Below are 15,568 nucleotides of genomic sequence, written 5' to 3'. Positions count from 1 at the left end.
CACACACACACACACACACACACACACACACACAGGAGGATAGGATCTAAGCTCCTTAAGAGCAGGGACACCAACTGCTTGGTTTATTATCTCCAGTCCCAAGCAAGGTGTGGAGCATACACAAGGGTTCAACAAGTATCTGCTAATGTCCAACAGTCATTAAGCATTTTGTGAGGGCTCATGTCTCACATGCAGGTTTGACTCTAAGGCTGGTGTGTAAAGCAACAACAAGAGTCACGTCTCTGAAATTCCTTAGGGAGGTGCCAAGTTGGAAACTAACATGCCAGCTTATTTTCCTCCAGGGAGGGAACAGATCACTGTTTCTAAACCTGCACCCAGATAAGGCTTGAGTTTAGAGCCCAGGTGTAGGAAAAAATGATGGAACTGCAATTCAGTGAGGTCAAGTGAAGCTCAAAGGGGCCACAGAGTCACTGTAGAGAAGGGCAGTGCTGTCTCCTCACTCATTTCTCTTTCAAAGTGCCATGGCTAAATTCCCAAGTTAGAGAACAAGCAAGGGGACTTCACAGTAGCACTGACCTGAACAATTACTGTATGCAGGCTCAGACTAAAGGGCCTCTGGCTTGCACTATTCTGACAAACTCTTCCAGCAGGACGAAGCCCAAGGGACTGCACAGCCTTTAGGGAGCCCAGCACAAGTAAGGCACCTCCATGGGAACTTTATTCATTGATCTGGCCATGGTCTGTAGGAAAGAGGTTACGGACCCCTCTTGTGGGGCACAGACTCCGTGCTGCTAGGGTCATTCTCAGAGTCATCTTTGGGTCTTCGCACAGGCTGGAACTTGAGCAAGACAGGCGGGGTGAAGATGGAAGTCTTCACAGGAGGGGATGGTGTCTCCTTGGTGTTGGGGGAGCCACTACAGGCCAAGGTCCTGTGCAGGAGACAGCCAACACATGTCCATGAGGTGGGATACCGGCACACAGAGCCATCAGAAGTACGCATGACAAAACTTAAGGCTGTGGGATGGCCTTCAATACATTTCTACTTCCATAATGCTCTCCCATGGATGTTTTGTTCCAGGCTGTTCATCACAGCAATGTTGGTGATTATGAAAGCCTGGAAACAATCAAACATCCATCAAAGAATGGCTAAAGGAACCATGGACACCATGCAGCAGACCATTCTGCAGCTGTTTAAGTTCTGATGATGGCCCAGCCCTGGTGCATGGCCCCACAATTCTGTGAGGATCTGATGATGCCAACAATGCCTTGCTTCTACATTTTGCATCATAACAACACTGCACAAGTGATTGCCGGCAACCCCTTCTCCATCACTCGGCAGTCAGTCACCTTCCTACTCTTCCATCCTACCAGGAGGTAGGATGATCTGATTGGATAGCTTATTGTTTCCACTTACACATAATTCATGAATCTACATAATCAGGTTTAACCATGTTCATAATTTTATGTCTGCATAATATTCCCTAATTCTGTGAATGCACATTTAAGCTGTTTCCATTTTTTCTCCTTTTACACTGCCATAAACACTTTTGTACACAGTTGCTTTTTTCTTTCCCTTAATCATCTCCTTGAATTGAAACTCTCCCAGAATTGAAAATACCAGAGCAAAGAATATGAGAACGTCTATGGCTCCTGATATTTTGATAAACTGCCTCTCAAAAGACTAACCTTAAACTTTGGTGATCCAAAAAGACCAGAGAAAGAGAGAAGATAACCCACATAATATGAGGAAATATTTTGCAGATCCTACGTCTGATAACAGACTTGTGTCTTTGGCAGTCCTTCAAAATATATTTACCATATGACCCAGCAATTCCACTTTTAAGACTATACCAAAGAAGGGGTGCCTGGGTGGCTCAGCCAGTTAAACGTCTAACTCTTGATTTCGGCTCAGGTCATGACCTCACAGTTTTGTGAGCTCAAGCCCCACTTTGGACTCTACACGGAGCCTGCGTGAGACTCTCCCTCTCTCTCTGTGCCTCCACTGCTCACACTCTTATCTTTCTCAAAAATAAAAAAAATATTTATAAAGAGTGTGCCCAAGAAAACTGAAAACTATGTCCTCACAGAAACTTGCACAGAAATGTTCATAACAGTATTATTCATAAGAGCCAAAAATGGAAACAACCCAAATGCCCATCAACTGATGAACTGACAGATAAAATGTGGCATATCTACACAGTGGAATAATATTGTTCAACCATTAAAAAAAGTCAACCCATAGAATGTACACCACCAAAAAGGAACCCCAGTATAAACTATGGACTTTAGGGTGACGCTGAAGTGTCAATATAGGTTCATCAGTTGTTAATAAACGCACCACTCTGGTGGGGGATATTGACAATAAGGGAGGGTATTCATGTGTGGGGGCAGGGGACATGGAGGAAACTTCTGTACCTTCCTCTCAATTTTGTTGTAAACCTAAAACTGCTCTAAAAAAATTAAGTCTTAAAAAAGAAATTTAAAAAGCAGGAAATTCAGAACTGACACATGCTAGAACATGGATGAACCTTGTAAATGTTATCCTGAGTGAAAGCAGCCAGTCACCAGAGACCATGTTATTGTATGGTTTCATTTATATGAAATGTCCAGAATAGGCAAATCCACAGAGAAATGTTAGTGGTTGCCTCGGGATGGGGGAGAGAAGAACTGGGGGTGACAGCTTAGTGGTGCTAGAGTTTTTCCTTTTTTTTATTGTAGTAAAATATGCACAAAATTTACCATTTTAACCATTTCTATGTGTACCATTCAGTGGCATTATACACATTCACAGTGTTGTGGTGACCATCATCATTATGTATCTCCAGGACTTTTTCATCATCCCAAACAGAAACTGTACCAATTAAGCAACAACTCATCTCCTTCTCCCAGGCCCTGGTAACTTCTCACCTACTTTGTCTTTAGAATTCTGCCTACTCTAGATACTTCATGTAATGGGAACCAGACAATAACCTGTCCTTTTGTTCTGGCTTATCTCACTTATTTCAACATTCTATTATATGGATAGACCACATTTTGTTCATCTTGGGTACACCCGGCTTATTTTCTCCTTTTAGCCACTGTCAATACTGGAGCTATGAACACTCATATACAAGTATCTGTTTGAGTCTCCACTGCAATTCTTTCAGGCATATACCTACAAGTGGAATTACTGGGTCATATGGTAATTCTGTTTAGTGTTTTGAGGAACCACCATACCCTTTTTCCATGGTGGCTACACCCTTTTACACTCCCACCAGCCACACACTAGAGATTCCAATCTCTCCACATCCTCATCAACACTTGTCATTGTCTTTTTAAATTTATTTTATTTTTTAAAGTTTATTTATTTATTTATTTTGAGGGGGTGGAGGGGCAGAGAGAGAGAGAGGGAGGGAGGGAGAGAGAGAGGATGAATCCCAAGCAGGCTCCACACTGTCAGCACGGAGCCCAGCTCAGGGTTCAAACCCAAGAACTGTGGGATCATGACCTGAGCCGAAATCAAGAGTTGGAAGCTTAACCAACTGAGTCATCCAGGTGCCCCTTTTGTCTGTCTTTTTGATGGAAGTAGGTGGGAAGTAGTAGTTCACTGTGGTTTTCACTTGCATTTCCCTGATGTCTAATGATGTGGAGCATCTTTTCCTGTGTTTATTGGCCATGTTGTAGGTCTTCTTAGAAGAAATGTCTATTCAAGTCCTCTGCCCAATTTTTAGAATGGGATTTTGATGATTTACAAATATTTTCTCCTATGGGTTGTTTTTTCACTCTCTCCTATTTGGCATGATGGAAATGTTCTAAAATTGGATTATGGTGATGGCTTCACAAATGTGAACATACAAAAAGCCACTTAAGTTGACACTGTAACTGGGTGAATTTATATGATACTATGTAAGTTATCTCAATAAAAGAATTTTTAGGAGCACCTGGGTGCTGTCAGTTAAGCATCCGAACGTTGATTTAGGCTAAGGTCGTGATCTCAGAGTTTGTGGGTTCGAGCCCCACATTGGGCTCTAGGTTGATAGTGCAGAACCTGCTTGGGATTCTCTTTCTCACTCCCTCTCTCTCTCTCTCTGCCCCTCCTCCACACTCTCTCCCTCAAAATAAAAAAACTTAAAAAAAATTTTTTTAAATTTATTTAAGTATTTATTTGTGAGAGAGAATGTAAGCAAGGGAGGCACAGAGAGGGGGTCAGAGGATCCAAAGCGGGCTCCATGCTGACAGTGGAGAGCCCAATGTGGGGCTTGAGTCCATGAACCATGAGGTCATGACCTGAGCCAGAGTCAGATGCTCAACCGAGCCACCCAGGCACCCCCCCCCCAAAAAAAAGAATTTTTAAAAGAATTAAAACAGGGGTGCCTGGCTGGCTCTGTCGGTGGAGAATGCAACTCTTGATCTCCGGGTTGTGAGCTCGAGCCCCACATTAGGTGTAGAGATTATTTAAAAATAAAATCTTTAAAAAAAAAAAAAAGAATAGGGGCGCCTGGGTGGCTTAGTCGGTTAAACGTCCGACTTCGTCTCAGGTCATGATCTCATGGTCCGTGAGTTCGAGCCCCGCATTGGGCTCTGTGCTGACAGCTCAGAGCCTGGAGCCTGCTTCAGATTCTGTGTCTCCCTCTCTCTCTGCCCCTCCCCCGCTCTTGCTCTGTCTCTCTCTCTCTCAAAAATAAATAAAGATTTTAAAAAATTTAAAAAAAAAAAGAATAAAGCCATTTTATATTATTTTCACAGCAAAAATGAGTCTCTGCCTACAGCCTCCCTCGATAGCACAGGATTCTCTACTTTGGGCTTTTTGACAGGTATATAACATACATGCTAGCAACCTTAATGTGTACATCTTTCATTACTAAGTATGCCAAAAATATTTTTAAAGGTTTGCTTACTCTTTGGGTGTCATCTTGGATAAACTTTCCATCAACTAAATTTAGAATCAGCTTTATAGAACTGCGTAGGTTTCTTACAAAAGAAGCCATCTGAATTCTCACTCATTGCTAGTGGGAATACACAATGCTATAGCTACACTGGTAGTTTCTTCAAAACTGAACATATTATCACCATGTGATCAGCAATCATGCTCCTTGGTGAAAGAGTTGAAAACTTATGTCTGTAAAAAACCTGCACATCTATGTGTATAGCAGCTTTACTCATAATTACCAGAATTTGGAATCAGTCTTTCGGTAGATGAATGGATAAATAAACCACAGTACCTCCAGACAATAGAATGTTATTCAGTGCTAAAAAGAAAGGAGCTATCAAGCCATGAAAAGACATGGAGGAAATTTAAAAGTGAGTATTACTAAGTGAAAGAAGCCAATCTGGAAAGGCCACGTACTGTAGGATTCCAAGTATATGACATTCCAGAAAAGGCAAAACTGTGGAGACAATAAAAAGATCAGTGGTTGTCAGGGGTTACAGGAGAGGGAGGGGCACAGAGGATTTTGAGGACAATGAAACTATTCTGTATGATACTATAATGTTGGACACATGTCATTATACATTCGTCCAAATGTACAACACCAAGAGTGAGCCCAAACATATGACTTCTGGGTGATAATGATGTGGCATGGTAGGTTCATCAATTTAAGGTGGGGAATGTTGATAGTGGGGGTGCCTGTGTAGGGACAGGGGGTAGAGGGGAGCTCTCAGTACTTTGTCAGTTTGCTGTGAATCTAAAACTCCTCTAAAAAACAGTATTTTTTTTTTTATGTCATCTGAAGCAATGAAGTGGTCAGTTTAAATATATACTTTGAAATAACACTCCATGGAATGACATGGGAAATACTTAACAACAGGCGACTAAAAAACAAACCAACAACCATATTCAGTAAATCCCTGCTTTGCAAGACACAGGTCTATAAACCTTAGGGCTGCCCACAGTTGACAGAATTGTTTCTAGTGGCTCTCTGAGCTGCTTGTTTCTGATTCTTGCCATTACAAACACTAGGAAGGGGGAGTGACTTTTCCAGCACCCTATTACATTAGGGTCTTTTCATGAAACGCAAAGGACTATCATACAGAACGTTTTTCTGGCCCTCATGCACACTGCCATGATGCCATCAAGCCAGGCAAGCCAGGATGGTGTCAGAGGCATGCTTACCAGGGGTAGCCAGGGCAATGAAGCTGATGTGCACTGTTTCCAGCCAAGTACGAGAAATGGAAGCCTCCGGGGTTGAGGACCAAGGGGGTCAGATCAACCATGTGGCTGCAAGACAGAGTGGAGAGGGTAACATCAGCTCTGGGCTCCTCCCAGGCAGGCCCTTCCCAGCCTCATTGCACATGTCTATACACAGAGCAGACCCGAGCCTCGATTCCTTCCCTATTAAATGGGAATAACAACCCCTCAGGATTATTGTGAGGATTAACAAGGTAGGGAAGAAATGGCAACCGAGTGTTGGCACACAAGCTACCCAAAACACTCCTTTTTCATTTGCCCCAAGTTTAAATTCCACCTCTTTGGGTTCGATGACAGGCCAGCCCAGTTTAATTTCACTTCGGACCTTGTAACTTCCAACTTCTCTATCTGCGGTATAGAAACAAAATCTTAGGACAAGTTTGGGGGCCTCGCTGAGAAAAAAAAAATACCTTATACAGGAACCAGGGGAAGTACATGACTGTCCTTCATTTGACAAATACGTCAGGGTCATCCTCAGTGCCCACCTCGAGCTTGGTGTTAGGGTAACAGAGAATGTGATGGGGGCTGGGAACTGACAGAGGATGGGGGTCTGCCTGGAGTGAGAGTGCGGGATAAGGGGAGATTAGCAGGGACAGGCAGATAGGAAGGCACACTGCAGAGGCACCTAGAGAGTGGCAAGAACACCACCCATGAGGCGAGGCAGGTGTGGGGCTGGAGACATTGGGGGGCAGCCATGGTTCTCCACCTGTCCTTTGGGCACCCCAGAATTCTGCCCAGTGTTTTGGGGACTGCCTCACTCAGCTGAAGCACAGCAGGTAAAACTCTGTGCCTCCAACCCTTCAACAAGAGCAGACCCCTTTTCATCTGCTTTATCCGTCACCATTCCACCCAAGATAGTGCCTGCAGATAGAGTTCTGCCACTTAAAAACAAAGTTCTGAGAGCCACTGCTGTGGGCCCAGGAGAACCACTGGGGTGGTTCTGAGCGAGGGGCAGAGGCTGCCCTTCCTGGGACCACATGAGTGGGGGATGCGCTCACTGACCGACTTGCTGGGCAGAGGAGGGAAGGGGCCAAAGACCCTAGGCATAGTGTAGACAGAGGGTGATGAGGCCACCATGGAGGCCATGGTAGTAGCAGTGGATGGCAGTGGTGGAGGTGGCAGCACGGTTGGTGGCAGGCATGGGGAGGTGGACCGGTCTTGCAAAAGGATGGGTTCTGGTTTCTTCAGTTTTGGCTTTCTTCTCTTCTTCTTGGCATCTGTGAAAAAAGGGACCAGTGAGTGCCTACCCCACAGCCAGAACAGGATAGAGTGGGAGCCCAACAGTAGTATAGGGTCTTCACAAGGTTCCTCCCCCAAAAGGGACCACATGATAATGCCTAGAGCCACTGTTGACAGGCACCAACATGTACCATCTCATCAGCCCATAACTATCCCATGGGGAAAAGGTATTTTTGTCTCTCTTACAGATATAACTGTAAGCTCCAAGTATACAAGGCACAGGCAGGATCCATACCCCAACTGTCTGACTCCAAGGCCAGAATTTCAGGGGAAGTGACAGAGTATCACCACCAACGAGGGCTTGGCTTGCCCTAGGCAAGTCAGTCTGCCACCTATGCCCAAGCACTGTGGAAAGCTCCTGAGTCTGCCAGCACCTTCATGAGGTATCCAGGCTCTGGACAGTAAGCTCACCAACTACACCCAGCCCCAGGGCCATCCTAAGGGTGTGCAAAGGCTCCTTTTTCTGTAAGGAAACCCATATGTACAAGGTCTTACAGAGGTGGGCTCAGGGAGGGAATCTTTGAGAAGCAGGACCCTCAGGCCTACCCCCTCTCCTCTTTCTGTATTAGGTTTTCCTCCTATATTCAACAAGTCTGGCTATTTCTACTGTTCAGAGTTATAGGAAACCAGCAAAGTGGGTGTGAACAAGTGCCTCATACAACCCATTAGAACGGCTCATCTAGAATGCTGATCACCACCACCAAAGAGCACTGACCCAGAGCTAAGAGCCTGAGCCTCAGAGCAATCGAAGCCTGAGTTCAATTCCAGATTCTACTACTTACTATGTGATATTGTTGTCACATAGTTGGCTACCCTCCCTGGGCTTCTATGCTCTCTTTCATAAAATGAGGATAAATAGGATCAACACTACCTTGGGAGACTATGGTAGGAGCTACATATGCCATGGGTTGGGATGAAATGGTGACGTGGAGCACTCACACTTACCATCATGGAAAGTAGGACCCCCAGGTGAGCCAGGCTTCCTAACATAATGAAGCAAGCAGCTCCACCGCTAGGTAGTCTATCACTGAAGACAAATGCACTGAAAGAACTGAACCCAAATCTAATCAAGGCTTTAGAACGACTGTCCAAGACATACAGGCAGAATGGGCCGCCTGGGTGGCACAGTCGGTTAAGAGTCAGACTCTTGATCTCAGCTCAGGTCATATCTCACAGTTTGTGAGTTCAAGCCCTGCATTGGGCTCTGTGCTGACAGCAGGGAGCCTGCTTAGGAGTCTGTCTCTCCTTCTCTCTGCCCCTTCCCTGCTTGTGTGCACTGTTTCTGTCTCAAAATAAATAAACTTAAACACACAGACACACAGACACACACACAGACACACACACAGACACACACACACACACACACACACACAGGCAGAGGAGAATAAAACAAACAACACCAATGAGCCATAACAACAGATATAAACCCATTAAGTGGATTACCCCAAAGGACAACGCAGTTCTTCAAGTTGATGGCAGGGGGGACAAAAGTGAGGGCATCCCATCTCAAGAGGTTTAAACAGATGTGGCCACTATACTCATTTGCCATCCCTGTGTGGTCATTAAAGTGGCCCCTTCCATTTCACTCTCACAAATGTCCTAATGTGGACACAAAGTATATAGCCATCCTAGTAATGGAAAGTCAGAGGCTGAACACCAACCTAAGTATCAGCTAATATTATGGAACTGTTGTCAATTATGTCTGGGGTAACACTGTGATTACAAAATATCTTTTTTTAAAAAAAATTTAAATGTTTACTCATTTTTGAGAGACAGAGCATGAGCAGGGGAGGGGCAGAGAGAGAGGGAGACACGCAATCCAGAGCAGGCTCCAGGCTCTGAGCTGTCAGCACAGAGCCTGACTTGGGGCTCAACCCCACGAGCTATGACATCATGACCTGGGCGGAAGACACACTCAACTGAGCCACCCAGGCGCCCCACAAAATGTCTTTTTGTAATATCTAAAAAAGCATTCTAAAGTATTGAAGAATACAATGATGTCTGAGATTTCCCCTAAAATGCTCCAGAAAAAGAAAAGGGTTAGGGTTAGGGTTAGCTGGCAAGATGGGGAGAATTGCAGAAGCTGAAGGGAGACCAGTATCTGAGTGTTCACTGCAGTCTCCAGTTTTGTTTATGTTCGTTTTCATAATAAAGACTCAAAAAATAAACACCAAACAATCGAAAACGTACCAAGCACAGGATCAGGGATCAGGGATCCTAAGTCAGGTGTGCTGGCAGAGACTGACCCTCACCCTGGGAGTAGAGGTGCACGCGGTGGATGCTCCTCTTCAGCTGTTCCAGGCGCTGGTGCATTTCCAGGGCACCCATGCTGTTGCAACAATTCAGCTCCCCCTGGACTGCACAGAAAAACTTCGCCTACAACAAGGGGAGAGGCAGGGCAGGAAGAAGTGGGAGAGGTGACACAGCTGCCTACAGCACTCCCCACGCTGGGCCTCCTGGAAGACCCTACCCTGCAGCTCCACCTACGCCCGACGGCCCTCCCCACACCCGCTCCAAACCTCCAGTCTTCAGAGCCCCGCCCCATCCCCCGAAGCCCCGCCGACGGACTCGCACCCAGAGGAAGGAGAGGAGCCCGCGCCCCTCGTATTCGGCCAGCTTGCCCTTGCGCACCACCCTCTCGGCCAGCGCGGGGTTGCGGTCGATGCTGCGAAAGAGGCGGCGCAGCGCGCGCTCCGTGTAGGTGGCCGCCTGCCTCTCGAAGTCCTCCTCGGAGATGAGCTGGCAGAAGGTCACGCTCTGGGAGAACTCGCTGTCGAACTCGTCAAGGACCTCCATCCGAGAGGCGCTGCGGGCTGGCTCGGGTGGCCTGGGGGCGGAGCGGTCGTCGGGGCGGGGCCACCGAGGCTCCAGGCGCGCCGACTCCCACCCGCCTCGGGCCAGGAGAGAGGGGCAGCTCCCGAGGGCCCGGGATCGGTCGCCGAGGGCTGGCCGGGGCCAGTAGGGGCGGGGGCCGCCGGGACCCACCTGCTCTCTTTCCCACAGCCGCCGAGCCTACGCAGCCTCTCTCCGCGAGCCGCAGCCACCGCCCCGACCGTTCTGGCCAATCCCCCTGGAGCTCTCTAGCAGGGGGCCAATCCGCGCGAGGGGGACGCACGTGACAATGCCCGCTGCTCTGGGCATGCGCTCTGGCGCCTTCGACGGGGCGAACACTCACGCGCGCGCGCGGCGGAACCCTGGTCCTGATGGGGTCCCGCAAGACTTGATGAGGGAGCGGGCCATGGCACGCAGAGAACATGGTCCGCACCCAAACTCTTTTTTAGGCCCTCACTCCTCCTTATTGCGACAGCTCACCATCTCTCCTTGCGGTCTGTAGACAACACCCCAAGGACTTCACTCAGCCCCTGACTCATCTGCCCCAGACTTCACTCTTCCACTCCTGATTTACTCTCCAGCATCAAATCCACCCACCCCTCCCCAGCTTCTATCTTCTCTCTTCCCCTGTATAACTTAATACTTTGTGTTACTTTGCTCAATACTTTATGTTGCCTCTTCAGCATCTAGCTGCTCCTTATGGGTTTAAGAAGGTCCTATCTTCATGGTACCATCTTGGACAATTTAGCCCACTCTGAGGTTCCAACTCAGGGCTGACTTAACTAACCCTAACTTATATCTCAGGCTCAGACCTTCCTTGAGTTCCAGAACCACATCCAAGTGTCCGATGGGGAAGTTTTGGGGGCATCTCATGCTGCACACATAAGATTGGCATATAGGTTCTTCTCTCCCAACCCCAAACCTTCTTTTCTCCTCTCCTACTTGGTCAGCGATGACACCACCATCCACCCCAACCACTAACAGGGGGGTGCACCCTGGATTGCTTCCTTCCTATCACCTCCACCGCCCTTCACCCCCAACAATCCATGGAGTGTACCTGATAAGTCTAGACAATTTTCACCTCCCACCACCAAGCCACCAACCCTCTAGGCTCTGCTGTCCCCAACATCGGGCCCTCACTTCCTCCCGCTTTGAGGTCAGGGAGCAAGATAAAAACAACCAAGGAGGAAAAATGTTCTAGCCTAGGAGGACAAATAGACTTAGATACACCTGGGTTCAAATCTTCATCCTGCTTCCTGACCCTGTGTAACTTAAAATGAGACTTTACTTTGAAATATGTAGTATGTGCCTTTTTATAAACAGCAGAAGCATCCTCTGAGGGGTAGAGTAGACCCCTAATTAATCTTCCCCCATGTTCTGCTAATAATACTTTACACTTTATGTACTTATTTGTATTTTTTTTTAGTTGTATCAGTCCCCTCCTCTGTGCCAGGCACTGCCAAGAGAGATATAAAAAGGGATATTGTCCCTGCCCTCAGGGTCTAATGAGGACTTCAGCCACAAGGAGAAATTTCAATCTAACATGCTCTGCTGGAGGAATATTGGATATTGTGGAGCCCAGGAAAGGCTTCCCCTAGGACGGAACATTTGAGCAGAACCCTGGGTTCAAAAAACATCCCCCAGCAAGGGCGAGAGACAGATGTATGAGAGTCTCCAGGCAGTGGGCACAGAATCTACACAGAAGGATGGCCACCTCCAAGCATGCATGCCTGGGCTTCTACCCTCAGGGTGGGGTGAAGCTGGCATCTTGATGTGCTCAGCCAGGAGTGAGGGGTATTCCCAAAGGCCCATCTGGAAACCTGGGCCTCCTCTTAAAGGAGACAGGCTTGAATAACTGTCACTGGGCACAGAAAAGCCTTTTGCATTGTGTCAGGTCCTGATGGTGGAGCCGGCCCTGCAAGCATGCCTGGGGCCTGGCTCTTTGACAGTCCCTTTAATTGTAGCTGTTAGGATGGGCATGACAGGCATCTCTTGGTCCCTTCTGCAGTCTCAGGGCAGCACACCTCCCTGTAAGAAAACAAGCTGACATGGTTGATGGGCATCACCTGTGGTCTGCATATCCCAAGTCCACCTACCCAGCCCAGATAGTGCTGCTCCTAAGATCCCAGGACAATGTTCTCTCCAGAGCCTGACCCTCCCCAAGCCCTCAGGGAGGCCTGGGTGCAGTTCATCTGCACGTGGTCAAGGTTGAGCTGGGTCTGAGCCAGACCCTGGCATACCCTTCATGCAATACAGTGAATCTTCATTTCTCCACAAAGCCCTGATCAAACCTGGAGTCCCCAGTCTTACCCAGGGAGTTGGTGTGGAAAGATCCTCTTCAAACCAGAGTTTTTCTGATCCCAGGGCCTCTGCCCCTGCTCCTGTCCAGCAGTATCCCAGAAGGAGAATTTGTGGGATGATCCCCCAGTTCTGCACTCACCTAATCCTCTGATGGAGGGTCCAGCCCAGTTCCACACCTGCTCCTGCTAGGAAGTGGAGCGAGGCAGCAAAACTCCCTCCCCTCAGGCACTGTGGGTGGTGGGCTGGGCCTGACCGATGCCCTTTCATCATTGCACTGCTTCCCAGCGGCCCACAGTAGTGCAACAGGGAAAGAGTGTCAGGCAGGCCTGCCAGCGCCTCTCCTGGTGGTGGTCAGTGAGGATCTGAGATCTGGAATGCAGGCCCACTGGGGTGGGGCCCCGAGGCCTGGGGGAAGGGTGCCCTCTGACCCTAGAGGCCCAGGCCTGGCCAGGATCTCAAGTTTCCATGGAGAAGGGAGTGAGCTGGGGAGGGAGGTGGGGGGAGGGGAGGGCCTGCAGGCCCAAGGGGCCCGGCCTGAGGAGGGTTGTGGTGTGGGGAAGGGGGGTCCCCAAGGCTGGTCCCAGATGCTTTGACAATATCATTGCACTGCTTCTCAAAGCACAGTAGTGCAACCTCGTCAGAGCAGCTGGGGCCAGCAGGGGAGACCCGCATGGTCCCCAGTAAGTGCAGAGCGGGAAGCTCAACCGTGGGTGGGTGGGGCTAGAATCCCTGTTCAAGACCACAGGGAGGGGAAGAGGATTTCAACAGGGCTGCTGTCCTGGAGATAGTCAGAAGGTCTGGGACTTTCTCCAGGCACTCTCCACACTGCGGTGCGGGAGAAACCCCAGACTGAGGGGTAGCTCCAACCCAGGAGCGGGAGAGGACGGGGGAGGGGGTAAACACACAAAGGAGAGGGGCCCGCGCTCCACCGCAGTCCGAAGCCCACTCGTGCACGGAGCGAGGGTGGGTACACCCCGATGACCCTACTCCCTCACTCGACCCAGGGCTGCAAGAGAAGGAGGGTGGCCCCATTCCGATCCACGCGCCCCTGTCGGCTTACGCCCCCATCCCTGGCCCCTAGTCCCCAACTCCGCTCCGTGTTCAGTCCTAAAGATTCTCTGCCTGGAGGCCCAGAGCGAAGCAAAAGAACTGGGGCGGGGGGGGCGCTTCCCGCCCTGCTGGAGTCCCCTGCGGAGAAGGCGCCAGGGATCCGGGCTGCGCCCCTCCGCACAGTCCCACCGGGTAGGGCCGCCCTGCCTGTGCTCTCCACCTCGGACCCTGCTACTCACGCGGCGGGACACACCTTTCGAACCAGGCCAGGCCAGGACGCGGAAGGTTAGCAGGAGAAAGGTCTTAGCGGTTGTTCGCTCCCCTCGTACCCATCAGAACGACCCCGCACCTCGTGGCGCCCTCTTGCTCACCGGCTCCATCTTTAACCCGCTGACAGTCGGCGGGGCCAGGCCCCCGGCTTCTTAGCATAACGCCGCGCTCATTGGCCGGAGCCGACGCGGGGCTTCTCTTCCCGCACGCCTATTGGCTAAAACCGGAGCGATTTCAAAATAGCCTCCGGGCCTGCATTGGCCGGGCGCGGGCCAAGTCCCAGGCTCGGTGGTTTTAACAATGAGTACTACAAACACTTTCTCCTCATTCATAACTTATCAAAAGGAATTTTACCCGCCTTTTCTCGGCTCCAGTCTCCGCGAGTTTAGAAGCAGCGCCCGCGAGAGCGCTTAGAAGCCCGGGGGGGGGGGGGGGGGAGGGGAGGGGCGTCCGCGCAGCTGAGCTCGCTGGGAAAAGGGCTGCGATCCTAAGAATTCTGAAACCCTGAAACCTGTGTCTAGCCTGCTGTGGAGCAGGGCTGCTTCGTTTTGCGTGCTCACATCCCTCCCTGTGTCTCCCGGATTTGATATTCAGCTGCATTGGGTTTCCCGGCTGGGTAGCTCCCCTCCCCACCAAACCCCACCTAATCGTCCTGCTTGACCAGAACGGGTTCGCCTGAAGCAAGCCGGTTAGGTCTGAACTTCAGAGATCCGGTCCTGGAGCCCAGGGAGCCTTGTGGATCTGTGGGAGGTATGGGGAAGTGGGTGTCGACTTGGGTCCATTTTGTAGATAAGCATTCATTAAGTGCCTAACCGAGGCTGATGACCCAAAAGGGTATACATTGGCCCTCACACAGCTGCAGTGTGTGTGTGTGTGTGTGTGTGTGTGTGTGTGTGTGTGTGTGTGTGTGTGTAGGCGGGGCGATGCTTAGGCTACATTGCTTCTGTCCCTTCCCATACCGCCCCCCGCCCCCCATTTTATTCTCAGTCCAATGGCTGAGAGTAAATGTTTTTGAGGCAGGCAGAGCTGGGTTTGAATCTTTACCAACTTGCTGCCTTCTCTGCAAAATTAAGATGATAATTGAGCCTGCTTCAGGGTTGTTGCCAGGAGCAAATGAGATGCTGTGTAAATCCTTGGCCCAGCACCTGACAGTGTTCAATAAATGAGTGCTCTACTGCTACCGCAATTTAATTTTTGGTCTTGTCCTGCATTCTGTCTGCAGCTATCTTATATGCTCCCACAGCTTCAGTCTTGGTTCCCCAAGGATTCCTATGTGCTGTGCACTTTTTGATTCTGCTATTAATCTAGTTGTACTCCAATCCTGTCACAGGTCAGGTGAGTGATGGGAGAGGAGGTTAAACTTGTAGACAGTGTCTGAGAGGTTTGGCAGTGGAGGGGTCAGGAGCTCTGTGTTTGACTAGAGCAGGAGCTCATGGGTTGGGAGGGTGGGGAAGTAATGGTTCAGCACCTACATGTGACCCACCTCCCCTCAAGTCTCACAATTGGCTAGAGCTATTCTCCCACCCCCATAACGCCAACAGATTTCTCACCTGCAGTGTGCTCTGCCCACATTCCTCCAAGCCTCTTCCAACCAGTTGCCACCCCCAGCATCTCCTTGGGCTCTTGTATTCTCATTCAGGAAAAGTGTCACTCTCTACCCCCAGCAGCTCCCTTAAACCCCTCCCCTCCTATATAAACAGCCACACCTGGGCCAAGTTTAGCAAATCCAGGAAGCCTGTAGTCTCCACC

At 49.5% G+C, this 15,568-nt stretch overlaps 1 protein-coding gene across 2 annotated transcripts; it reads right to left on the bottom strand.

Annotated features, from left to right (window-relative positions):
- Positions 1-657: 657 nt before the first annotated feature.
- LOC125149576 (uncharacterized) lies at positions 658-10,465 on the bottom strand. Of its 2 annotated transcripts, none has more exons than XM_047828675.1 (7): positions 10,352-10,465; positions 9,941-10,193; positions 9,619-9,742; positions 7,130-7,344; positions 6,405-6,475; positions 6,053-6,157; positions 658-890 (listed from the first exon to the last, which is right to left on the bottom strand). In XM_047828675.1, the coding sequence occupies exons 2-7, from the start codon at positions 10,160-10,162 to the stop codon at positions 716-718; spliced, it is 912 nt and encodes a 303-aa protein (XP_047684631.1). In that variant the 5' UTR covers positions 10,163-10,193; positions 10,352-10,465; the 3' UTR covers positions 658-715. The 2 variants fall into 2 exon arrangements, with proteins under 2 accessions (XP_047684631.1, XP_047684632.1); XM_047828676.1 differs by having other exon boundaries at positions 9,998-10,193.
- Positions 10,466-15,568: the final 5,103 nt, after the last annotated feature.

This window comes from Prionailurus viverrinus, chromosome D3, assembly GCF_022837055.1.
Source record: "Prionailurus viverrinus isolate Anna chromosome D3, UM_Priviv_1.0, whole genome shotgun sequence".
Lineage (NCBI taxonomy): Eukaryota > Metazoa > Chordata > Mammalia > Carnivora > Felidae > Prionailurus > Prionailurus viverrinus.
The sequence above is the reverse complement of the archived record's forward strand: the minus strand, read 5'-3'. Positions and strand labels throughout refer to the sequence as shown.